This window comes from Rhinatrema bivittatum, chromosome 3 (genome assembly GCF_901001135.1).
Source record: "Rhinatrema bivittatum chromosome 3, aRhiBiv1.1, whole genome shotgun sequence".
Classification (NCBI taxonomy): domain Eukaryota; kingdom Metazoa; phylum Chordata; class Amphibia; order Gymnophiona; family Rhinatrematidae; genus Rhinatrema; species Rhinatrema bivittatum.
The window spans coordinates 506,844,667-506,871,017 of NC_042617.1; the positions used below are offsets into that span (position 1 = coordinate 506,844,667).

A 26,351-nucleotide genomic window follows, 5' to 3' on the forward strand; every position below is an offset into this window, starting at 1 on the left:
CATCCATCTTCGCCTCCGGGAGGCAGGGGAGCCAATGTCCGTCTTCGGAGGAGGGCTGCGAAAAAGTAAGTTGTTGCTTTACACTGCCAGTCCTGTCTCCCCTCCTTCCGGAGCAAGGCTGCTTTTCGCGCCTTGCTCCGGGAGGAGGGGAGAGAGGACTGGCAATCTTGAGCGGCTGCGAAAAAAAAAGTTAGTTGTTGCTTTACACATGGGACTGTGAGGAGGCCTTAGCTGCTGGGGGGAGCAGGGAATTGAAGAGGTGAAAACGAGAGTCCCCCAAAAGAAAACAGGCAAAGTGCCGGAAGAAAGTGGAGGGAGGGGAAGAAAAAATACGGGAAAGCTTCAAAGCGTGTCAGGTCAATCCAGTAAAGTAAAGCAGCCTTGCTTCGGGAGGAGGAGAGAGAGGACTGGCAATCCCGACTGTCCCCTTCGTTGCTACTTTTTTTTTTTTTCGCTTTTCGCTTTTTAGATTTTTTCCGCTTTTGTTGCTTCGGGAGGAGGGGGGAGAGGACTGGGGCTGCCCCGGAGACCAGCATCCATTGACGCGGCCAGGGCAGGTGAGCGGGGGCTGTGGGAAAGTTTGCCGCCTACCCTTACCCCTGCCTCTAACACAGGGGTAAGGGTAGGCGGTAAGTTAGCAGGTTAAACGCGCGGCAAAACGGCAGGATAAAAAAGCGATAGTCGGGGCGCGCGTTACTGGATGGTAGGGAATAGCTAATTCGATCGTTTACATGTAATATACATGCCGCGTGCGGAAGGGGTTACCCGGGGATTTAAGGACGCGGTAAGAGTAGGTTAAAGGGGATTGTGGATTGCAGGAAGGGCTAACGCGGCCGGAAAGTGAGTAGAAAGCGGGTTAGGAGCGGGGTAAACGCAGCTGCACTTTACTGGATTGACCTGATAGTAAGTGATCTGTCTACCCCAGACAGATGTGCACACAAATTGCCACATGGAACCGGACATCCACTCCCCCTTTCCCCCATGTTCTTCACCCAACCTCTCAAATTGTATCAGTGCCTTTCTGGGTTGAAACTGCCACTCTTTGCAGGTTACCCTCCTATCCTTCGTTTAGGCTTGTAACTGCCATTCTGTGCAGGTTACCCCAGCACTTCATTGCCATTTTCTTGCCACTAGGAATCCTTCATATCATTTTCCCAAGTTCTAGAACTTGCTTTCCATTGAAAAAGATAGGCTGCTTGTGCATTGTTAATAACTTTCAGGTATTTACATATCTGTATCATATCCTCCTGTCTCTCTCCTTCTCTAGGGTATACATATTTAGATCCTCAAGTCTCATCTCATATGGCTTCTGATGTAGACCCCCTACCATTTTAGTTGCCTTTCTCTGGATTGACTCTAGCCCATCTCTATCCTTCTTCAGATGCAGCCTCCAGTATTCTAGGTGAGGCCTCAGCGCTAGCTGTCTGTGTCCTCCGCCCAAATACAAATACAGTGCGGGTTAAAAATCTGTTCCTCTTCTGCTTATGCACCATCCTGCATAGAAAATGTAGCGGGGTCAACAGCTCTGCAACCTTCCCAATTAAAAAGATGTAGTAAGGCTGACAGGCTCCTTCTGTCCCAGATTTAAGAAAAATAATTCTCTTATTATCCTGCTCCCGAGATCCCTTCACCCACCAGAAGGTCCCTCAAGTCCTTCTCAAAACTGACCCCAGGTAGGGGGAGGGTGACAGGTCCAACTTTATGGAGTTGGCATATAACACTACTTTGTAGGAGGGAACCCAGTTTCTGTTCAGCATCTAGCAGTCATGTTCATGCAAGGTTTGTCTCACTTGAAACCTTCCACGGTATCATGGGATATCAGTGTGGTTTTAATCCCGTTGATTAAAGCCTCTGTTGAGCCACTTGACTCTTGTGAGCTCAAGTATTTGATCTAGGTGTTTGCAGTCTTGGAGGAAATTATTTCTGCCTGCAGAGTCTGAACTCCAGTCCTTGGTAACTTTTGCACATGATGCTAAATTCCATCAGACCAGGGTGATGCACTGCACTCATCCCAAATTACTTTAATCAGTGAGCCGTCTTTTCTTAATCTTACCTTGTCTACATGCACAGAAGGGAGAAGCTTCACTTCATTCTCTGGACTAGAGAACTGTTGCCTTCTATCTGGAGCGTCTAAAGCCCACAGAAGGTCTGGTTTCTTTTAACTCCAAAAGACAATGCCTCTTAATGACAAAGAACCATTGTTAATTGGGTTCTGACCTGATATGTCAAGGCACATGCTATCATTGCCATGGTGATATTGATAGCCAATCTGAGGTCTGTCTCCTTAGAAGATTTTCACAAGGCTGCAGCATGAAGTTCAGTCCACAATCACTATAGACTTTGTAAGCCTTCCATCAGGGTTCTAGGTTTGGACCCTGTGTCCTATGAGGTCTGTTTGTGCAGGAGAGCCCAAAGGCCTACCCTGTGAAGGCCCATTTCTGTTGGTTTCCAGGGTTGTCTTCCTGTCCTTATCTTTCATAATCTATGGTTTTAAAAAAAAACGGGACAAAATGCCGAGGTTTTCCCCCTAACAAAAACATGTTATTCCGTACTGCCTGTTGGTGGTGTTCATATCTTGTCTTCTTTTTCATTTGAAAATGACCTGTGTGGTTTATTACATTCGATTGCCATCAGAGAAGGGGTAAGTGCATACTTGTAATTGTTTTCTGATGACAGTGGTAAAATGAGCCACACTACCGCCATTGTCCACCTCCCTTTTGGGGAATTGTTCTTTGATATGGTTTTGTCATTTAGTTCAGCTAATTGTACAACCAGCTGAAGAACAGTAGGTCCGATGGTGCACAGGAAACCACTGTGCATTCTTAAAAGCTTTTGAATAACCTGCTGACTGCACAGAATACAGGTCACATGGCCCATCAATGTGGCTTATGGTACTGCTGACATCAGAACAACAATTGCAGAAAAGCCATTGCTCTTTATTTGAATGATTGCATATAGTAAAATGATAGGAGATCCTCTACTGTTTGTGGCTGACAATTGAATTTAAATTTTCCACAGGATCACACTTTGATAGGGTCAGACGACTCCCAGGACATCCAGCTATGTGGAATGGGAATCCTCCCTGAACATTGCATCATAGACATCTCGCCCGAAGGACAAGTTATACTGACGCCTAAGAAGAACACTAGGTAAAGAGTGCCAGCATTGTAAACCTACAGCACGACTAAAGGCTAAAACTTCAGATTAGGGCACTGGGATCACTGCATTGCATTATGGGGGTAATTTTCAAAGCCATTTACTTAACCCAATTTTATGTGCTTAAATGGCCTTTTAAAAATCAATTTACATACCCTAAAAAGAGGCTTTCTTTTGCTGGGGGGGAGTATCAAGTTGAGTTGAGGACATGATTTACACACACATGTTTAATTTTCAGAAGTATGCAAATAAAAATATATTCATGCAGAAAGTTGCACCTGCACCCGAGTAGGCATGGGTTCCATGCACAGCCGCAGATTTTCAAAGCAGATGTATGCATGTAAAGCCACTTTTGAAAATTTTGCGCTAAAGTCTGTGGATAAAAAGGTCCCACAGACTTTAGCCTCTGCGGGCGGTTTGAAAATGACCCTTCCTAGGAGGGGAGGGTAGGGTAGAGGTAATCCAAAGTGAAATTACACGTATTCTTTCACTTTGAAAACTACTTAGGAAATTTATTCCTGTACACATTTGCACCTGCTAATTTGTGGGTAGTTTTCCAGAGGGAAAAAATGAATGCATGCTTTTGAAAATGCAAAAATTTTGCTTGTGAGTGCAGGCTGTTCCCCTCTCCCCCTCCCCGAATCCTGCCCCCTGGAATGCCTCTTCTCGTCCCGGGTAAAGTTATGCGTGTAACACCACCACACATGAAAATCTACTTGCACACAGGGAAGGCAATTAAAAAAAAAAAAAAAAAAAAATTTCCAAGTTAAAAACACTGCTTTGAAAATTACTCTTCGTATTGTGTGTAAGAGACCAAATAAATAATGCTGTTGAAAATCTGTTTTTATTTTTTTAATTCAGTAAATTTAAAGCATAGCAACCGTTGTTTGAGTGGAGATTCAGGCACTGCCAGGTAGTATTAAGCATTACTAAGCAAAGCAATAAAAAGATGTGGGCATTCCAATAAGATGAGATAATCAGAAATGTAGCAGCTGCTGCAAACTGCTGTGTATTACAAAACTAATTCAGTCTTACTGGGGCAATTCTGAGCAGCCTGCAAACGTGCAAGGTTCTGGAGTACTTTTCTACATGTGTGTCTTTGAATGAATTTTCAAACGGAAACTGCCTGTGCAGTTTCTCTCTGAAAATTCACTGAAAGATACATACATTCAGAAGTGCCCGCTGTTTGTGTGGACAGAGGAAGGAGATTAAAGCCACACACACATGGATTTGAAAATTCAGTTCTGCGTGTGGTATTTCCTCCCCCAAGGAATGTCCCCCTTTAAAAAAAAAAAATTTTTTTTTTCAATCCAACTACAAATACACATGTTGTGAAAGTCTGCGTGTATTTTTAGTTACTCTGAGGAGTGCAAACTGCATCCAGGGGAATCTAGCCAGGTAACTTTGTAGTTGCCTAACTAAAAACTTTCAAAGTTGTCATTGTGGAATAGCGAGTGATGGGAATTGCCTCCAGTGCTTTCCAGTGATGGTGGTAAGCCGTGACATCTGCCTTTATCACTGGGCTCTTGCTAGTATTATCTGGACTTTCTTATTTGCCCTAGCACAGGGGTGGCAAACTCTGGTCTTTAAGAGCCACAAATAGTCCTGGTTTTCAGGATATCCACAATGAATATGCTTGAGCTAATGCACGCAAATCTCTCTCATGCATATTCATTATGGATATCTGGAAAACCAGTCCTGTTTGTGACTCTTGAGGACTGGAGCTGGCTATCCCTGCCCTAGCAGGTCCATCCATACATGTGAAAGCTGGATATTATGTAACAATCCAGGTTTCATATGTGTGGTTTCACTTCTGACTGTTATTTTTATAAGCTTATTAATGCTGTGTGTGTTCTGACCAGAGTAATGGGAAAACCAACCTCTGCATTTTTTTAGTGAACCTTTGGCTTTGAACTTAAAGATGCAGATGTTTCAGGCAAGGGATAGTGTGCTCAGACCTTTCCTGTTTCCACTAGTGACTCCTTTATGATGGAGAACACTTTCCTTTTTATTCCTAAAGGAGTGGTGTGTATGCCAGTAACAGACTTTGTTGTGCACCACTTCAGATGCTCCAGTTCGGACTGTGGAGTGGGTTTAGAAATCCTTTTAAATAAATCAATATGAAATAATTCATTCTTACATGGCTAAAAGCAAAAATCCTCTTTAAAAATATAATTAAAAATTCAGAGTTACAGAATAAGACTTTTTCTCAGAATCAGCTAATCTAATTAAAATTTAATAGCAGCCAGAGAGTAGCACAGCATGTGTTAGCTGTCTTTCTGAGACATATAGGCACTAACTCTTGATAACTAGAGACATTCGTTTTTATTTTGTTTTATCTGGAAATGTCAATGTTATTAACAAAGTAAATCAGTGGAAAACTAACTATTATAACAGGAGAAAAATCAATAGAAAGGTCATTTTTCTACTGATTTTTTTTTTTTTTTTTTGTTACAACATTGAAATTGCCAGAAAAAAAATACAATAAAAACTGAAACCAAAGATTTCTATTGATAACTTACCATTATCTCTATACTATTGCTCCTGCTTAGCATTTCTATATTACAACTACACGTATGCAGGGCAGGTAAACTACACAATGAGACGAGAGCATCAGTAGGTCTAGGTCATACCTGTCTGGGTTTTTGTAATTCTGGTAAAACAAGTGATCGGAATGGTACTTTTTTGATCTCTAGAAATTTCTATATCTTGGAACTAAAAACTTTATAAGACAAATGTTTATTACAAGTTCCTTAAAGTTAATTTAAATTTGGGGAATATAAAATATTTCTTAAGAATCAGTCAGCTATCCATAATTTAGCTCATAAATTTGCATTTCTTTTGTTTATATAATAAAGAATTTAACCTAAGTGACCAAATTCCTTAAATAAGGGCATTTTTAGTTCAAAGAATACACATTATCTTCTCCTGGATACATGTAAATCTTATTTCAAAAACTAATATGCAGGTGCAAATACAAATAATAGAAAATAAAAATTTCTAATTCTAAAAATTTTTTAATGACATTTCTAAGAAATAAAGAAATAATAATAAACAGTAGGTGCAAGCTAATTCTTCGAGGACAGGCAGGATGGTTGTCCTCACACATGGGTGACATCAGATGGAGCCCCGATGAAGAAACCTTATGTTAAAGTTTCTAGAACTTTGACTAGGCACACTGAGCATACCCAGCTTGCCCTATACCATGCATCCATACAGGGTCCCTCTCCAGACTCTCTTTTTCCGTGGAGCTGTAAGCCTCATGGTTTTAGTGAGCTCACTTTTGGCTTTTTTGACCTTGTGGAAAGCGTTTCTTTTTCTTGCGTTTTCGTGGGGGTTTTTTTTCCGTGCTATTCTGTCGCCGGGTCCCTCTAAGTGCCATTCCTGTAGTGCTCCTAGTCAAGGTTTTCGGCGATTCGAGTAAGTTTCCTTTTGCAGTCAATTCCCTGTGGCGGTGATGCATCAGTGCCCACTTGCCATCGCTGCTCCACTGCCATTGTTTTCGGTTCATGCCCCTTTCCTTTTGTCTGACATGGCCACATCTGGTTTTCGGTGATGCTTATGTATCCTCTGCCTGGGGGTATCGCATGACATCTGGGGTTGCTGCTTATGAACCCAGATGACCCCCAAAGGAGCAACGGCTTCAACTCGACGAGATGGAACAGCTTTTTGGATCAAAGAAATCCGAGGAAAACCGATGGACACTGAGCCATCGACATTGGTGGGAGTGTCGGTTCCATCAATGCTGTCTGTGGACAGGGGTGTCGAAGACCAACCAGCATCTACCTCCTCCAGGCCGAGGACGTCTGATTCCTCAGCACCAGGGAAAGACCGGGCCGAGCATCAAGAGAAGCCGAAGAAGCATCAGCACCAGTCCCCGTGGATGCACGGTACCAGGCTCGGGGATAAGAACATAAGAACATGCCATATTGGGTCAGACCAAGGGTCCATCAAGCCCAGCATCCTGTTTCCAAGGGTGGCCAATCCAGGCCATAAGAACCTGGCAAGTACCCAAAAACTAAGTCTATTTCATGTTACCGTTGCTAGTAATAGTGACTATTTTCTAAGTCAACTTAATAGCAGGTAATGGACTTCTCCTGCAAGAACTTTCCAATCCTTTTTTAAACACAGCTATACTAACTGAACTAACCACATCCTCTGGCAACAAATTCCAGAGTTTAATTGTGCATTGCGTGAAGAAGAACTTTCTCTGATTAGTTTTAAATGTGCTTTTGCTGTGATGCCCCCAAAGCAATCCCCACAACAAGGAGTGCAAATCCTCCATCAATGCTGGGGTTCCGTGATGGTCTCCACAGGTCCTGATGCCAGTCACTGATCCACCTCGTGGATCCAGAGAGGATCTGGCCACCCCCCCCCCTTACCCCCAGTCGGAGTTGGCATCGGCAACGCTTGAGAAGGAGCTGGAGCACAGATTCCAACTTGCGGTCAACCAAGTACTGCAGGGCTTCAGTCCTGTGGCACTGATGGCACCAGCTCATCCTCGTACCGCTTCTGGAGATGCTCGATGTGCTTATTGGTGCATTACCAACCCAGCTGGCGCCTGCCTCCCCCTACTGATATGGTGGCCATTGCTGATTCCTACGAGGCGGAAGCTCCACTGAGACCAGCAGAGACACCAAGGCCTGCCAGCCCCCATCCAGTTCTGCTGGTGCTTGCACTCCTGGATGAAGGCCGAGTACCTAGGGACCCATCCCCTGTGGCTTACAGTGAGGATGAGGAAGCTTATGACCTCTGGGGGGAATGATACCTCTGAGTCTTCTGAAGGCTCAGAAGGTCTTCCTTCAGAACCTTCTCCTCCAGAGGAGCGAAGGAAGTCTCAGCCTGAGGACTTGACTTTCGCAGGTTTTGTGAGGGTGAAGTGGAAGCTATCCCATTTCAGTTACTGATGGAGGAGGATGCCAGGCACAAAATGCTTGAGATCCTCCAGTTCATGAAGCCTCCTAAGGAGATTGTGGTGGTCCCAGTACACAAGATCCTTAAAGAGTTGCAGCTGAGGATATGGGAACACCCCCCTCACAGTGCCTGCCGTAAAGAAGATGGGGGAGGGGGGGGTCTACCACATCCAGAAAGCTGCAAAATTTGATGTGTCAGCTGCCCTGCCAGCCAGTGATGGTCAAATCGCCCTCAAAAGGGCTAAGTGCTCTGGGACTCTTTCCTTGGCACCTCCAGGGAAAGGCCTTAGAATGATGGATGCTCTTGGGAGAAAGGTGTTTCAAGCCACCATGCTCATTGCCCGCATTGCTGCCTATCAGCTGTACATGAGCCAGTACTCGTAGGACATCTGGAAGCAGGAGTTGGCTGAGCAGCTGCCTCAACAGCAGCAGGATACCCTCATGTCATTGGCGCATAAGGGCCTGGAGTGCGGAAAACACAATGTCAGTGCGACCTATGATGGTTTTGAGAAGGCATCAAGAGTCTCTACAGCTGTAACTGGTGCCCACAGAATGGCATGGCTGAGGGCCTCTGATTTCCAACCAGAGGTACAAGAATGACTTGCTGATGTGCCATGTATTGGAGAGAATCTCTTCGGAGAAAGGGTGAGAGATACTGTGGCCCAACTTCGGGACCCCATTGAAACCCTCCAACAATTCTCCTCCAGTACTCCAACCCGTCCTCCTCTTCTAGGAGGCCAGTGAGACCAGGGCCAAGGAAGTCTTTCTTTCACCAAAGGAAGTGCTATCCTCCACCTCCTCGCTTCTGTCAACACCATCAGGGCTCCCATGTCTGTCCCAGGCAGCAGATCACCCCCAAGCCCCAGCCAGCTCCTCAGTTAACTCCAGGGATGGGATTTTGACTGGGTCGTAGAGAGCATATGTCAGTTGCCCATACCCGGGACAATGGACTGTCTGGTTGGGGGAAGGCTGCTGTTCTTTCCAAACCAGTGGCCCAATATAACCTTGGACCAGTGGGTTCTGTCCATTGTCCATCAGGGGTACCAACTGAACCTATTGGGTGTCCCACCAAATTGCCCTCCATGCCTGATTTGGGGGTGGTGGTAGCGCATCAGATGGTACTACTAGCAGAGCTCTCCTTTCTCTTAATGGGCAGAGTAGTTGAGCTTGTACCACCAGGGCAAAAAGGGTGGAAATTCTACTCCAGATACTTCCTGATTCCAAAGGGAATAGGAGGACTCTGTCCCATCCTAGACCTAAGGGCCTTGAACATGTTTCTAAGAAAAGAAAAGTTCAAGATGGTTTCCCTGGGCACCATGATCCCCTTTTGCAAAAAGCGGATTGGCTATTCTCCCTCAACCTAAAGTATGCATGCACTCATATTGAGATCTTCCCCTGTCATAGGAAGTACCTCCGATTTGTCATGGGAAAACAGCACTTCCAGTGCCGGGTATTGCCATTTGTGCTTATGTCAGCCCCATGGGTTTTCCAAAAATGCTTGGCATTGGTGGCGTACCTCGCAGGCTGGGAGTGCATGTCTTCCCGTTTCTGGATGATTGGCTGGTCAAGAGCATGTCTGAAGCAGGGGCCTCCAGGTCCATGTGCTTGACCATCCGGGTGTTGGAGTCACTAGGGTTCATTCTCAACTACCCAAAGCCCCATCTCAGCCTGGCACTTCAATTGGACTTCAGAGGAACCCTGCTAGACAGGGCTCAGGCCAAGGCCTTCCTGCCTTGCCAGAGGTTTTTACCTTGATGACTATCACAGCAGAGATCCAACAGAGCCAGCAGGTGTCAGCCTGGCACATGTTGAGGTTTTTGGGCCATATGGCCCCAACAGTCTGTCACTCCCTTTGCATGTTTACAGATGCGCAGACAATGGACCCTGAGATTGCAGTGGTAGCAAGCCTCTTAGAGCCTCCAGGATTGCATCTGAGTCACCCCATCTCTCCGGGACTCATTGTCCTAGTGGCAGGTACTTTCACATCTGGAACGGGGATCTCATTTCAAAGTCCCCATACCCAAATTGTCCTAAACATGGATGCATCCACCCTGGGGTGGGCAGCTCATGTAGATGGACTCAGCAATCAGGGTCTCTGGTCCGCCCAGGCATGCTCTTGTCAAATCAACTTCCTGGAGCTTCAGGCCCTATGGGCATTCAGAGATCGGCTGTCCAACAACATTCTCCTGATCCACACCGACAACCAAGTAGTTTTGTGGTACCTCACCAAGCAGAGAGGCACGGGATCATATCTTCTGTGTCAGGAAGCGGTCCAGATCTGGTCTTTGACCCAGATTCACGGGATGATGCTCAGGGCCATGTACCTGGCCGGGACAAAGAACATGGTAGCGGTCAGTCTGAGTCAAGCCTTCAGACCTCACGAGGTATTCCTGGACCGGGGGTAGTGAATTGGATATTCTGCCTCTGGGAGGGCCCGGATGTAGATCTGTTCACATCCCCATGCAACAGGAAGATGCCTCGGTTCTGCTCCCTGTGCAAGTCAGATGGCAAACCAGCCTCTGATGCCCTTGCCCATCACTGTGGCAAGGATCTTCTGTATGCTTATCCTCCGATTCCCTTAATAGTGAAGACTCTCTTGAAGCTTCGCAAGGACAGGGAAACTATGATCCTCATAGCCCCTCATTAGGCGAGACAGGTCTGGTTTCCACTCCTACAGGAGTTGTCCATCTGTAGACCAATCAATCTGGCGACTTCCACAGATCTCATCATGCAACATCAAGGCTAGCTGCAGGATCCCAACCTTCAGGTCCTGTTGCTCATAGCCTGGATGTTGAGAGGTTAATCATACAGCCGCTTGATCTTTCAGAGGATGTGACTCGGGTCTTGGTGGCTTCTAGAAAGCCTTTAACTAGAAAGTCCTATGCACTGAAGTGGAGGAGGTTTTCTATGTGGTGTGAGCAGAAGGCCCTAGATCTGTTCTTCTGCCCCACACAAAAACTGCTTGACTACCTCCTACGCCTATCAGAGACTGGCTTAAAGACCATCTCTGTTAGAGTTCATCTCCGTGCTTTTTGGCACATTACCACCAAGATGTAGATGGTATGCCCATCTCTGTACAGCCTATAGTTCAACATTTCATGCGGGGCCTGCTTTAATTGAAGCTTCCCCTAAGGCCTCCCTCTGTGTCTTGAGACCTCAAAATTGTGTTAGTTCAACTGATGAAAGCTCCTTTTGAGCTGCTGCGAACCTGTGACCTAAAATACCTGATCTGGAATTTCATAGTTTTGGTGGCAGTCACTTCAACACGCAGGGTCAGCGAGCTCCAGGCCTTAGTGACGTATCCACCTTATACCACATTTACCAATTTTAATTTATGTGCCTGTATGTAAACCGTTGTGATGGCATATAACTTAACGACTGTATAGAAAAGATTTTAAATAAATAAAAATACTAAGTTGATCATGACAGGGTGGTCTTGCGTATGCACCCTAATTTCCTACCTAAGGTGGTGATGGATTTCCATCTTAATCGGTCAGTCATCATGCCAATATTCTTTCCCAGGCCCCATTCACATCAAGGCGACCGAGCCCTGCACAGTTTGGACTGCAAGCGAGCCTTAGCCTTCTTTCTGGAGTTAACAGAAGCCCATAGATAACCCACCGAAATTTTTATTTCTTTTGACAAGAATATGTTGGGCATTGCCAAACTGACACTATCCAATTGGCTAGCAGACTGCATCTCCTTCTGTTATACCCAGATAGGAATGCATCTTGGAGGTTATGTCAAGGCTCATTCTGTCAGAGCCATGGCAGTGTCGGTGACCCACTTGTGAGCAGTTCCCGTCGAGGAGATCTGCAAGGCTGCAATGTGGAGTTCTCTCCATATATTCACATCTCATTGTCTGGATAGGGATAGCTGATGAGACAGTAGATTGGGCCAGTCTGTCCTTCGGAACCTGTTGGAAGCGTAAAACCCAACTCTCACACCAGTGGTGTTGTGACCGTTGGCACCTGGTTGGGTGTCTGATCCCCTTTTGTTTTGGGAAGCAGCCTGTAGCTAGGGATTCAGCCAAGTGTGAGGACTGCTACCCTGCTTGTTCTCGGAGAAAGCAACGTTGCTTACTTCTAACATGTGTTCTATGAGGCAGCAGGATGTTAGTCATCACAAAACCTGCCTGCCACCTCGCGGAGATGGGTTTCTCCTATTTTTATTTTAATTATAATTTTATGTTACAAAACTGGAGAGGGGACCCCATGTGGCCGCATAGTATAGAGCATGCGATGCTGGACATGCTCCGTGTGCCTAGTCAAAGTTCTAGAAATTTTGACATAGGTTTTCAGCATCGGGGTTCCATCTGATGATGTCACCCACGTGCGAGGATTTACATCCTGCAATCCTAGGAGAATTCCTGTCACTGATAAGCAACTCTGCTTTCCAGTCAAGGTCTCAAACTTCTTTAAAATATATACAGCAAAATTTTCACAAATAAAAATCTGTAATAAACTTTGCAGGTATTATGCAATATATATTCTAAATATCAGTAGCATAATATAGCCATCAGTTACAGACATAGCAATACATTGAAAAGATACAAATAAAATCATAACATTAAATAAATCCTAGTGGTCTGCAAAATTGAAGCTATTTTCCCCCACACAAATTTTAGTGGTTTTTAAGTATATATGGTCAATGGGCGATCTCTGTTTTTGGCAGTCTTGAGCCTCCTGATAATCCAGCATGGTAGGAGGCCTGCCTGACAAGCAGGTCGATACAGTAACGTTCAGTTAAAGATTCCCCGTCTGTACCGTGCTGGGAGTGCACAATACAGACGAGTAAGGCGGTCCAGCAATACAGTCTCCAGTTTCACGCGTCCTTAGCGCTTCCTAAAATAAACACATAACCCTTTCCGCACCCAGCATGTAAATGAACGAAAAAGCTGTATAATGAAGGAATTAGCTATTCCCCTCCGATACTGTAACGGGCGCTGATATTATCTCCTCAGTAACCCGCTGTTCTGCCGCGGCCTTAACATGCTAGTTTACCGCCTCCCCCTAGTAGGTGTTAGTGTAGTGTAGTGTAAAAAAACATTGCTTACCCGCCCTGGTCCCCGGTCCAGCCGTCCGGTGTAGCCCCAGTCCGGTCTCCTGCAGCCCCGTCCGGTCCCCTCCTCCCGAAGCAAAAAAAAAAAAACCCGAAAAAGTAGCAAGGCTCGGGCCTGCTACGGTAGTCCCTTCTCCCTTCCTCCCGATTTCGCGGGTAAGCGGCAGCGGGGGGGGGGGGGGGCAGCGGGATCCGGGGGCAGCGGCAGCGGGGGGGGCAGCAAAGAAGCAAAAAAAGCGGCATCCGGGATCCGGGGGCAGCAGCGGCAGCGGGGGGGGCAGCAAAGAAGCAAAAAAAAGCGGCATCCGGGGGCAGCAGCGGCAGCGGGGGGGGGGCAGCGGGGGGGGCAGCAAAGAAGCAAAAAAGCGGCATCCGGGATCCAGGGGCAGCAGCGGGGGGGGCAGCGGGATCCGGGGGCAGCAGCAGGGGGGGCAGCGGGATCCGGGGGCGGCAGCGAGATCCGGCGTGTTCGATCGGGCGGGCGGGTAGGTGGCAAGAAAAGATGGCCGCCTGCACGGGGAAAGCGTGCAATTGGCCGCCAAACGTCGTGACGTCACGTCTTCAGCAAACGTCGTGACGTCACGTCTTCAGCGGCCAATTGCACGCTTTCCCCGTGCAGGCGGCCATCTTTTCTTGCCACCTACCCGCCCGCCCGCCCGATCGAACACGCCGGATCTCGCTGCCGCCCCCGGATCCCGCTGCCCCCCCGCTGCCGCTGCTGCCACCGGATCCCGGATGCCGCTTTTTTTGCTTCTCGCTGCTGCCGCCCCTGGATCCTGCTGCCGCTGCCGGACCCCCCGGATCCCGCTGCCGCTGCTACCTACCCGCCGCTCCCGGATCCTGCTGCTGCCCCGGATCCCGCTGCCCCCCCGCTGCCGCTGCTGCCCCCGGATCCCGGATGCCGCTTTTTTTGCTTCTCGCCGCCGCCTGCCCGCCCGCCCACCGGCCGCCTGGACCCATGGCCCTCCGACAGGTATTTAAAAAAATTTTTTATTTTTTATATAACACACAGGTTTTTGGTTTTTTGTTTTTTTACACTTTTTACACTTCCTGGTGCCTGTCATTTCAAATGTCATTTGAAATGACAGGTACCAGCGCACCCAGGTTACTGTATAGGCGCTGTATTAAGCGCCTATACAGTAAAATGGGTTGCGCGGGCATAACCCTTCCCTAACGCTTCACAGCCTCGGCATGCATTTGCATGCGATTAGAAGACAGTATCAGGCGCTAGGTCTAGAGAACTGTGCGTGCGGGGAGGAAGGGTGCGCCTGACACTGCCGCACTGTTTTTACCGCGGCCTTACTGTATCGACCCGAAGGTGAGAGAGAATCCTTCTCCTCATATGAACACTGTTGAAACTTAAAACTCTGGCTAAAACAATGTAGTATTTGGGCTAGTCAGAGTTTTGAAAAAGTCCTCTGATAATGGAAATGACATTTAAATAGTGTTTGACTGCATATGCCCACTTAATTACAATAAACAAACTGTAAGGAAAAGCACTGAACCTTTGCAGTGAGGAAAGAGCCTGTTTAGGGAGAGAGCAGGGAACAGATCGGAGAGAAATGGTGAGAACACTTCGCCTCTCAGCAGGATCACGGTTTGTGAGGTAGAACATCAGCGAGTTTGGTCTGAAGCTTTTTTTCAAAGTTTTTAGCAACATTTTCCAGGTCCGAAGCTGGAAGATAATGTGGCTAACGTGACTAGTGGAGCAAACAGGCCCAAAACAATCAAGCTCCATGGAAATATGTGTGCCATAGACTTCGGCATTTCCTTCCTGAGTGAGGAGAGCCCTCTATGATCAGATGATACACGAGTGCGGCATTCATTATTCTCTCCCTGCATGGTGGGATCCAGCACGCTTATAACCCTGCCAGAAAACTGGCTGAACACAATGGGCTTCACAGTAAGATATCCTGTCACAGAACAGCCAAGAACAAGCACTTCTGCCATTCGCTGATGCTTTCATGACATTTTGAATTTAAAAAGAAAAATGCCATAAGTGATTTAACTGCTTCAGGTCAGGCTATCATGGGAGTATTGGCTATGATATGTAGGTCCTGTGCCAGTGAGTGTCCTTGTGTGTTAGAGAATTATACTGCACTGAAGCAGTAGTGATCTGCAGACTTTGAATATTTTATGGCTCTCATTAATTAGCTTTTAGAATTTTATTTTTGTGCCCTTAAAGCAACAGTATTACTAGCAAAACAAGATGTAATAAGATTCAGCTATCAAGTTTTAAACAATTACTGTATTTACCCAACTATACGACATCCTCAAATTTAAGATGACCCCTTCTTGAGAAAATGTTTTAAAAAAAAAAATGTGAATCCTTTTGTCCTTTCCCCTCTTCACTTTCCTTCTTCTCTTTCATCTCTACTCACCCCTTTTCCTCCTCTTCGTCTTTCTCACCCTCCAGACTCTTCCTGTGCTCCCTTTTCTTCTTTCCCTCTTGCTTATTGGCCACTCCTGCCCCATCTTGGCCCTACAGAGGCCAAAGCTATTTCTCTGCCAATCCTGATATGCCATCACCACCCGCTCTGTCATAGCCACAGTCTCTACCTTCCTAGCCCAGCACGAGCCACAGGCCATTGTCTTCTCTGTTACCTTCCCTCCCCCTGCCGGTACCTCTTTCCTTCGGCTTCTGGCCCTGCTCTTGCCACCTCCCCCTGCATCCCCTAATCCTTGATTGTAAGACAAAGCTAATGTTTTAGGAGACGCACATTTTAAAATCTTATGTTCAGACCAATACTGTATTAAGAAGCCCCATTTTTGTTTGGAATATTTCATTTTTAAGGTGATTAGTGTTCAGTTTTTGAAACTCCTCCTGTTTAACATTAGAGCACTTTTCAAAGCCATGCAAACATGAGTAATTAGAGATTTACCCAAGTAAAATGGCTTGGCTGACAAAGACCCTCAGAGCAGCTAAAGGGGCACGCAGGCTTCCATAGCGCGTACATGTTTAGCCGTGGGGGGGGGGGGAGGCGTTACTGTGGGTCTGTTTAGGTTGGGGGGGGGGAGCTGCAAGTATGCATGCGATTTCCAAAAGCGCACGGCACCGGTTTTGCTCTCCCACTGTCGATGGTACAGATAACAGGGCAAGGTGAGTGAGCTCTTAGCATGTGTACTCTACATGTATTCGTTTCTCTTTGAGAATTTGTGTAAAGTACAACTGTTAAAAGTGCCCGTGTAGTTTACAGTGTGAAAAGGGCCTCCTAAGGGTATCTGTTGACCTTTATCAGAACCCTGGGTTTCACTGGCATGATGCCAGTGAAACCCACAGCCTGCTGCATTAAGTAATGTACTTGGGCACCCTTAGGCCTCGGACAGTTGTTTAGCCTAGTTTGCTACAGGGGCACTGGCCTCCTAAAATCATGTGTACTCCGCTGGGTCCTTCCATAATTCCTTCCGAACCATTTATTCAGTTTCATTCAGATTTCTGCCATGGTGGAACCATGGCCCCTGGCTCATGTATCGTGTGCCCTCTTCTCTTAGAAGCCTTCAGGCAGATGATCCAGCAGTCTGGTGAGCAGGAAAGTTACCCGAGTATTTGATGGCTAAGTCTGCCTTTGAATATACTTGGCTAAAGATACCCAGATAAAGTTATCTGGGTACTTGAGCACAGGAATTATTCCAGATAATGCCTCGGATCAGTGCTTACTTGCTAAAGTGTAACTATGCCCCCTGAAGCTCCTCGGGCTCTCTTTATCTGCCTAAATCATGTTTGGGTATTGAGTTCCCCAGACAAAATTTACTCGGAGCAGGGAGACATTTTCAAATCTTGTCCTTTCTCTGGATAACCTGAAAAGTTACTCAGACAAAACCTTTTGAATATTAACTGCTCTGGTTTTTTCCCTATGGAGAAACTGACCAGGTCAGATAAAAACTCGGGGATGTCGGAGAGCATTGAGCATGTTGAAAGCTGCCTTTCATTGGTTTAGTGCCTGTGGTTTAACAGGGAGACCAGAAGTGCTCTCCTTGTTGAAACTAGGAATGCCCATAATAAAGGACCAACATTTGTAGGGGATAATTTTGTAACAGCCCGCGTAAGAAAGTTACAAATATGGAAAAAGTTACAACCAGTTTTCAGATTTTACATACATGCTTTCTCTTTGAAAATGATCCCACCAAAACTCCTCTGATGCAATTGTACTTGCTGGCTTATGCACAGGAAATTTTCAGGTGCACGCTTTTGAAAACACAAGAGTTTGTATGCAAGCCCTACGCCTTCTCCAGCTCCATCCCTGGGAACTTCTCCACCCAATCCGACTAAACTGGTGCACAGGCAGGACATGCCTGCAGAACTTACCTGCATATTGGGTGGGCAGTTTTATAATCGGCCATTTCCATAGATAAGGCACAGTTTTACCTTTAGGCATGCCTTTGAAAATGACCTTCTCTTTCATTGGAAAACAAATGTGAACATTTTAAAAAGAAAAATATTGTAAGACAGAAAAGAAAGAAGACCCAGGAAGAAAATCTAAAGAAGAAACAAAATTAAGAAACATCAAGATTTGCCTGTTTTGAAAAATCTATTTCTACTTTAAAGCAGCATTTCATCCTAAATGATCTAGAGCTTTGACTTGAAATGCTCTTTCATAGTTATTGAACAGTAAAAATAGCTATTTTCTTCACCAGCATATACATAATACATTTTGAGGGAGCTGCTGTGACACTACTTAAAATTTATTATAGCACTGCACAACATACGCAGTACAAACACACAAAAAAGAGCTTACAATAGAGCTTACAATCTAATAAGACAAACATACAGGACAAAAGACTTGAGGCATTTCATAAAGCAAGACAATGGTTAAAAAATAAAAAAAGAAAAGAGTTAATAGGGCTAAAAGCAGTCAAATAGGCCTAAGATTTAAAAGCAGCTTCAAAAAGGTGGGACTTTAGATGGGATTTAAACTTGGCAAGAGAAGGGAGCATGACTCACCAGTTCAGGAAGACTATTCCAAACATATGGCGCAGCCAGGTAGAAAGCATAGTGACTGGAATTGGCAGTAGAGGAGAAGGGCACAGATAGGAGTGACTTATCCGATGAACAGAGTGCATGAGGGAAGGATGTAGAGAGAGATGAGAGAAGAGGTAGTGAGGGGCTACAGAGTGAAGGCATTTGTAGATGAGAAAGAGGAGCTTGAACTGTGTGCAGGAGTGGATAGGGAGCCTGTGCAGTGACTTCAGAAGAAGAGTTTTGTGAGCATAGTGACTTTGGCGAAAGATAAGTCGCGCAGCTGAATTTAGGACAGATTGCAGTGGAGAGAGATGGCCAGGGACCTATCTAGGAATGGCTGATGGGCTCAGCAAGGATTTAATTCTATCCTAGAGAGTAATCTGTGATCATGGTTCATATTTAATCCCTGAATTGCAGATCAGATAATTGTTTAATAATTTGTGGAGCTTAACAGTGGTTAACATCACAAGCCAGTGAGTGATTTAATAGTACTTTTCATGGGTAAAATGGAAAATATAGCCTTTCTTCATACCGTCCTTTAGCTTCATCTGAAACCGTGCTGCTTGGAACAGCAGAAATCTTATGACGTCTGGGAAAACTTGCTTAAGTAATCCAGGAAATGAAAGAGACGAAGGTTGATTGGGAATCACTGAAATCTTTTGAACGGAGACAGGAGAGTTCACCACAATACCCACAACTGACAAACCATACAGACTTATTTATTCATGAGGTGAAAATAGTTGAAAGGAAGAGGCATTTATTCTAAACCAAAGATCAGCAGGGACTTTAGTCTATTAGCATACGCAAAATGCCAGGATTCTAGCAGAAAAGCTTAAAGGTAAACTACATGACATCTTTATGATACAAGTTCCCCTTTCATTTTATGTAAACCGATGTGATGTCCATACGAACATCGGTATATAAAAGTGTTTAAATAAATATGTTTATGCACCAAAAGAAAATGCAGAAAGAGTTGAAGGTGAACAGTTCCTTAGAGAACTGCAGATGTTTTAAAAGAGAATAAGAACTGTGTGAACACATTTATTGCAAGGGATTTTAATGTTCAAGTGGGAATTCCAAAAGTATGGAGTCATTGTGGGTCCATTTGGACTTGGAGAAGGTTAATAGCTGCCAGCCTTTGTATTGAAGTCTATACTCAAGATGAACAAAGCTTAGCTTCATATCAGTGGGATCTGATAACATAACAGGCCAGTGACTGATTTACTATAAAATTGCCAGAGTTCCTTTCAGTCATTTATTGCATTGTACTGTAAACAATCTTTGTATTATGGCTTCATATGGAGACTGGGGAGAAGCCATGCAGAATTTGCAAACTGTAGACTGGTTTTCTGGGCTACTTGTTGATAAAGGGAACGGCGGTCAGGTCGGCACAAAGTAACTGTGATTGAATGTTAGTATAGGTATTTTCCTTCTTGGGAAAATCTTTCACCATGATTCTATTCTTTCTGAATTCTTTATAGGATTTGCCTCCTGTATGTTGGGTTTGAGGCATAGTGTGGACTCTTAGTTGCAGTGGTGATGACTCCTCCCATGGGGAGGGGCCCCATGGGGAACCACAGCGATAGGCGCTAGACTAAGAGAGCAGACACTGGAGATGGAAAGCTTTATTGTACTGCTGTAGATAGATGGTAATGGTGCAGGAAGATATGGCACTGAAGTCCAGCAAGGTGCCAATACGTTCAGACAGCCTCAGATGACTGAGTCTCACCCAGATGTATAAGGCTGGTAGTGTTCCGCAGATAAGCCGAACCTGGTGGGTGAAAATGGAGAGCTGGATCATAGAGGTACTCACTGAAGAGTAGTGCAGGAATCCTCCTGGTGGATGGTGAAGGTGGGACCCGAGGTCCGTGGTGCAGGATACTCTGAGCTGGATAGGCTTTCGGAGCGAGTACCTGGAAGCACAGATGATCCTGAAAAGAGAAGAAAGACCCCTGAGGAGCGGTTGTCTAATTAGTGGTAGAAACCCTGAAGGGTAGTTGGAAGCGAGAGGCCCCCGAGGAGCAGGTGCCCACAGCTTCTTCAGGAGCAAGATATCCCAGAGGGTAGCGAGGAGTCTAAGTGAGCAGCTTAGAAGTGGTTAGAGTAGCTAAACTGAAGTCCTTGCTAACTTGTTCTTTAGGAGCAGAGCGGAGGCTTAAATACCCGAAGGTATTGACGTCATGCGGTGGGGATGCCCCCGAGGTATCCGCCATGACATGTAGATAATCGTAGGCAGCGTGCGCGCGCCCTAGGAGGCCACGGGAAGGAGCATGGCAGACAGGGACACCCATGCTGAGTTGGAGACCCCGATGGTTTCGGCACTCAGCACCGGAGGCAGCCATCTTACCCATGGAGGCAGAGAAAGGCAAAAAAGAGGTGAGGCAGAGCGGTCGCAGACATCTGCGACCGGACACAACACTGTATTATTATTTTATAGTTTTATTTATTTAAAATCTTTTCTATACTGTCAAGTTATATACCATCATATACAGGCACATAAATTAAAGTTGGTAGTACATTCTAACGAGTGTCCAGGTTCGGTTCCATCATATCATAATAAATCTTATTTGATGAGTGAGGTAGGTCTTGACCATTTGTACATGTCTGATTATTATTATTACCGTATAAACTTGGCTTCCATCTTTCACCCCTGTTTCTTCGCTCGTTATCACTATAAGTTAACGTTATAAAGAGTGGCATCTGCTAGATACCGTATTCACTTATGAACAAAAGTTAATCTGAACAGCGACTGACATAAAATGCTATGTCTAGGTGCATTTTGCTACATTTTAAATTTCCAAGTTGTTAGTGCCACTGCTTGCCTTAATTCTTATTTCTCCTGGTTCCTAGACATTACAGTGCCATCGCTAATTTAGGTCTTTCAGAGGGCAATTTTCAAAAGTATTCACCTGAGTAAAATGCCTGACCGACAATTGCCACCCTCAGATTGGGATGCTGTTCCCATTTTTGCTGTGAGTTTAATTCATTTAGTATAAAACCATTGCACCCTCTGGTATTAGGGGAGATGCTGAGAGTGACTACATAAATTCCAAGATCTGTGGTCCTGGTGTTATGGCCATCACAGAGTGGTACCACAGAGCCTGCTCCTTCACAAGGTCGGTTTGGAGGAGACTGAGAAGTATTCCCAGGAGTGACGTTCCTGAGAGTCCAGAAAGAGCAAAAAAAGAAGTGTTCCTGAAGTGCATTGGATTTCAAGGCGCCCCCGAGGAGAAAGGGCTTCCCTAGAGTTTGAGGGATGAGTGTTCGGGGAGGTGCCAGAGGGAATGGCAGCCTGCCTGGGACAGCCCTTAGTCAAAGGCTGATCTACCTCAAATCAGAGAGATTCTAGAGAGAGAGAAAAAGAGGAACCTTTAAGAGGGAGAATCACACAAAAGGTACCAGAAGGGCCCAGGGTAGGAGGAGAGCTTACCTGCTTGGGGAAAGGTATAAGAAGGTGGAGAGAGACTGAATTTTGATTGTTGCTACCATTTGAATTGTGTCACTGTGGGGCAATACCCATTAGTATTTCCTTTAGGGACTTTGATTTTCCTGCCATTGGCTTCAGTAGAGACTTTGTTTTGAACAGCCTAGGTGTGAAGAGTGATTATTTTGAGTATTTGGAGCTGGTGTGCAGAAGCACCCCAGAGAGGAAGAAACCTTAAGGGCCTTGAAAAGATTGAACTTCACTCCTCTTGTGCGGGAACCCCGGGACATCATGGGGCCTTGCGTGGTCCATTGCATTCCCTGTGTGCCCCCATACCCAAGAGCTGACTGGAACGAGGGCTGCACAACTGTGTGGTGCATTTGAAAAATTCTCCCATAAATACACTTCATCTGGATAGAAAGAGGAGCTTCCATTATAATGCAGAGCTAAACCTGCCATGGGAAATGAAGGCTCTGCTTATTCAGCTGGTTTCGAAGAATCATTTTGACAGTAGTTTGGAATCTTGTATTAAGTCACTTAGAAGTAGGTTATCCTGTGGGAAAGTTGGACATAAAAACATACCGGTACTTCCCTAAACTGTAACAAATATATACCACCTTTGCTTTTCAGTCTTCTTCTGTCATTTGGGCACTGATGAAATCTGAGCACCCCAGGAAATTACAGAATGGAAGTGCTCTTTGTGCCTCTACTTCCAGGGCCTTGCGTTGTTTCATAATAGGATAACACATGCACATAGTTGATTGCTTTAAGTCTTTAAGATAGCCTTTGCCATGAGAAAAAAACTACTATGTTAGAGTTCAGACCTCCATCCATTTCTGGAGTTGTCAGCAGTTAGTAGCATGGTCCTTAACTAATGATGTCTGCTCCTTAAAAAAAAAACCGCTTAGCTTACTGTTTCATTGTTCAGGCAGTATGTATGAGGAAGTTGTCATTTTTAACCAGATATGCAAGTATTAGAGCAGTTTCATATAAACTCAAAATTTCATTGAATAACCCCTAATTTTCATTTTAAAAGTGACTTTTATCTCCGGCATGCTGCTTCAAAATTCATTTGGAATAGGATGTTGAAGGTGATTATACACCAGTTGCCCCTATAATATGTAAGGTTCAGGAACAGCTTCTACAGCAAAATCAGAGATACTTCAGGGCTACTTGTGCATCTTCTTGGATATTGCTGCATCCCGAGTTGCTTCATTCACTGTTGCTAGAAAACCTCAGAATGTGGGATATTTGGTTTAAAATTCAGGACAGTGCATTGGCTTAATGGAGTTGCCTCAATGTTTTGTTTCTTCCTGCAGGACGTTTGTGAATGGTTCTTCAGTGATGGGTCCCATACAACTAAACCAAGGAGACCGAATCTTGTGGGGAAACAACCACTTCTTCAGGTACAGAAAGATCTTTAGGCCTTTAAGTGGTTTCTGCTGTCATTACAATTTTGTTACCTTGTCCTTGCCTTATTCTTTTTTAAAATTGTGTTGGGCACACCAGTTCCCCAGAAGGATGACTTTGTAAGGTAAAATTACTCTAAATCTGAATGTTCCAGTGCCATATGTACACCAATTGAGATGTGGGTCAAGCTGTATCCTGTCTCCAGCCTACACCTGGAGACTGAACATACCATCTGGTACAAGTGACATAAACTTGTGCCAGAGCATGCAATTCTGCCATCAAACTGTATCCAGTGTTTATTGTGGTGTTTCTCAGCCACACTGTCATTTGCCCAGTTGTGAATCTTTCATTTCTGTTATCTCTGTTGTAATCATCTTGAGCATAAGAGGGATGCTGGAGACAGTATCTATTGAACCTTCATAAATGATTTCCCTCTAGTCAACTCAACTGACATAAAATTTCTTTCAGGACTAGAGTTGACCAGCAGGTACTGACTTAGAAGCAATGTTAGCCTCTAGAGGGAGACTGAGCCAATGTAGGCAGCCCTTGCCAAACATCTGGCATGTTTCAGATTCCAGGTACTTATTAAATCAGGATTAGTTTTGTACTTGTGCCTCTTGTTGGCTAAGGTTCCTGGGTGCACATCTAGTTCTCCCAGGATAAGCAGGATGGTAGTCCTCACATGTGGGTGACATCAGCAGATGGAGCCCTATCACAGAAAACTTTTCTGTCAAAGATTCTAGAACTTTTGAGTGGCACACTGAGTATGCCCAGCATGCCATAATCCCTGTAGCCACAGGGGTCTCCCTTCAGTCTCTTTTTATTTCTGCGCTGCAGTTTGCCTCGCAGTTAGGAGCTCTGTGAGAATTTTCTCACAATTATTGCTCACGGAATATTTGAAGTTTACTTCTCCAAAAACTTCCCTCACACGGGTCTCCCATCGCGACATCGGTATTCGTCGCTCGGTGAGTGAATTTCATTGTCTTCAGTAGGTTACTGCCTCCCCTTTTTACGATGTCCGCAGGCCATCGATCGTTTTTAGGCCTCTTCTTTTTCTATCATGGCAACAGGTTTTAGAAAATGCCAAGAGTGTCCCCGTACCATGTTGATTACCGACCCGCATGATGACTGCTGTGCTTCGGCTCATCACACAACGTTTGTCAATGCCCAAGTTGTGCCCAAATGACCCCGAAGGGTAGGCGGGCTCGCCTCAACAAGATGGAGTCCCTTTTTAAGATCAAGTTAACTCCATCGACGTCCTCCCAGTCGTCACAGGTAGGAACATCGAAGAAATTGTCAACAAACCTCGCCGGAAGCACCAGGGCAGCGGTGACCATCCGTCATTGACTCCATCTAAGGCATCCGCATCATCTTCCTCTGTGCCAGAGAAAGACAGGACCGAGCACCGAGGGAAGCACTGACACTGGCACGATGCAATTTTACTCCTGGTTCCGGCACCGACACTGCATCGGCCTCGATGGCTATCGAGCCAATTGCGAAGAGGATATGGGTAGAGGAGCCTCCAATCCCCCTCTCCACCCGAGAAGCCAAAGCGATCTCCACCGATATCTGTGCTGGGTACTGAGCCCCCACAAATTCCTGTGGAGGTGCAAGTAGCGCCTAGCCTGCCTCCCCCTGTACCTGCGATATCTACACCAGCTTTCAGGGAGGAACTGGACGGTTTCATCCGCCAGGCAGTGCTCGATGCTGTCCGAGACTTAGTCATCGATGCCGGCCCCCATACCGGCACTGACATCAGAGCCATCAATGTTTACACCGCTGCTCAACCGACTGGATACACTCATCGGTGCCCTTCTGACACAACCTAGGCCACCAATGCCAAAGCAACCCACAAAGTCTCTGAAAGCCCAGATACCCATTCCGGGATCCTTAGAAGATGAAGGCACGGACTCCAGTCCTCTCTCAACACAGATTTCTACAGCTGCCGGAACCGTTGCCTGGTCCATCAGGGCTCTCGGGACTGAGATGCCCACGTTTCCCCTTGATGCCTTCGATGCCACTGAAATCCACAACTGTACCACTGCATCTTCCATCGAGGCCTTCGAAGGATCCATCGGTGCAGACACGTCCTACAGTACCAACCTTCTTCCCTCCTTCAGGATTTCAGCTAGAGAACTTTTCTGACACATTGGAAGATGTTGACACCGACACATCTATGGAGGACATCTTATCAGAACCATCTCCTCCGGAACAAAGGAGAAAATCTCCCCCAGAAGACCTCTCCTTTGCAAATTTTGTGAAAGAAATGTCAGAGACCATCCCCTTTGACCTGATTACAGAGGAAGACACACGCTATAAAACAATGGAAGTTCTCCAATTTATTGATGCTCCAAAGGAAATTATGGCTATCCCTGTCCACAAGATGCATCTCCAATATCGTCTCTGGGAGCATCCTTGTACTGTCCAACCAGTGAATAGGAGGACAGATGCAACTTATCTGGTCCAACATATTCCTGGATTCCAAAAGCCACAATTACCCCATCAGTCAGTGGTAATTGAATCCGCACAGAAAAAGGCCAGGCATCTGCGCCCTCACTCTTCAACACCTCCTGGCAAAGACCAAATATTCTTGGATATTTTGGGGCACAAGATGTTTCAGGGCTCTATGCTAGTGTCACGCATAGCTGCATACCAACTTTACATGACACAATATCAAAGGAATCTCTGGAAGCAGGTTCAGGGAATAGCTGACTCTCTTCCCCAACAACATCAAGATAGTCTCAACGCCATACTACAGAAAGGCCTTGAAGTTGGGAAACAGGTTCGGGCTGCTTACGACTCTTTTGAAACTGCTTCTCGCTTGTCGGCAACGGGAATCAGTTCCAGGAGGTGGGCCTGGCTGAAAGCATCTGACTTGAGATCTGAAGTCCAAGACAAACTCGCTGATTTGTCATGTACCCGTGACAACCTATTCGGAGACCAGATACAGGACGCAGTGGCTCAACTAAAAGACCATAATGAGACCCTGTGTCAATTGTCCACAATTGCTATCGAGGCCCCTTCCTCTGCAAGAAGACCTATGAGAAGGGACCCTAGTAAACCATTTTATTGCCCACCCAGATACTACCCACCTACATCTTGCGTGAGGCCAACCAAACCGTCTCAGAGAGGGCATCCTTGCAGCCCAAGCCATCCAGGCCTCAGCCACCACTGCAAACAGACCAAGCCTCTGGATTTTGAAAGCTATCCAGAGAACAGCAGCCACTCCACAAATCCAAAACCAGACTTGCCAGTAGGAGGTCGAATTCACCACTTCATAACCAACTGCTTCAGCATTACCACAGACCAATGGGTTATTTCCATCATAACGCAGAGATACCATCTAAATTTCCTCATGGTACCCCCCGTATTCACCACCCAATCCACTGTGGATGCAAAAAGATCACACAACCCTTCTAGAGTCAGA

General features: G+C 45.8%; 1 protein-coding gene across 1 annotated transcript in view; it reads left to right on the forward strand.

Annotated features, from left to right (window-relative positions):
* Positions 1 to 26,351, forward strand: part of KIF13B (kinesin family member 13B) — a 428,508-nt gene that overhangs the window by 202,083 nt on the left and 200,074 nt on the right. The window contains exons 15-16 of the mRNA XM_029596896.1: positions 3,019 to 3,149; positions 22,834 to 22,920. Of these exons, the coding sequence (XP_029452756.1) occupies positions 3,019 to 3,149; positions 22,834 to 22,920 (218 nt within the window). The remainder of the gene's footprint in view (positions 1 to 3,018; positions 3,150 to 22,833; positions 22,921 to 26,351) is intronic.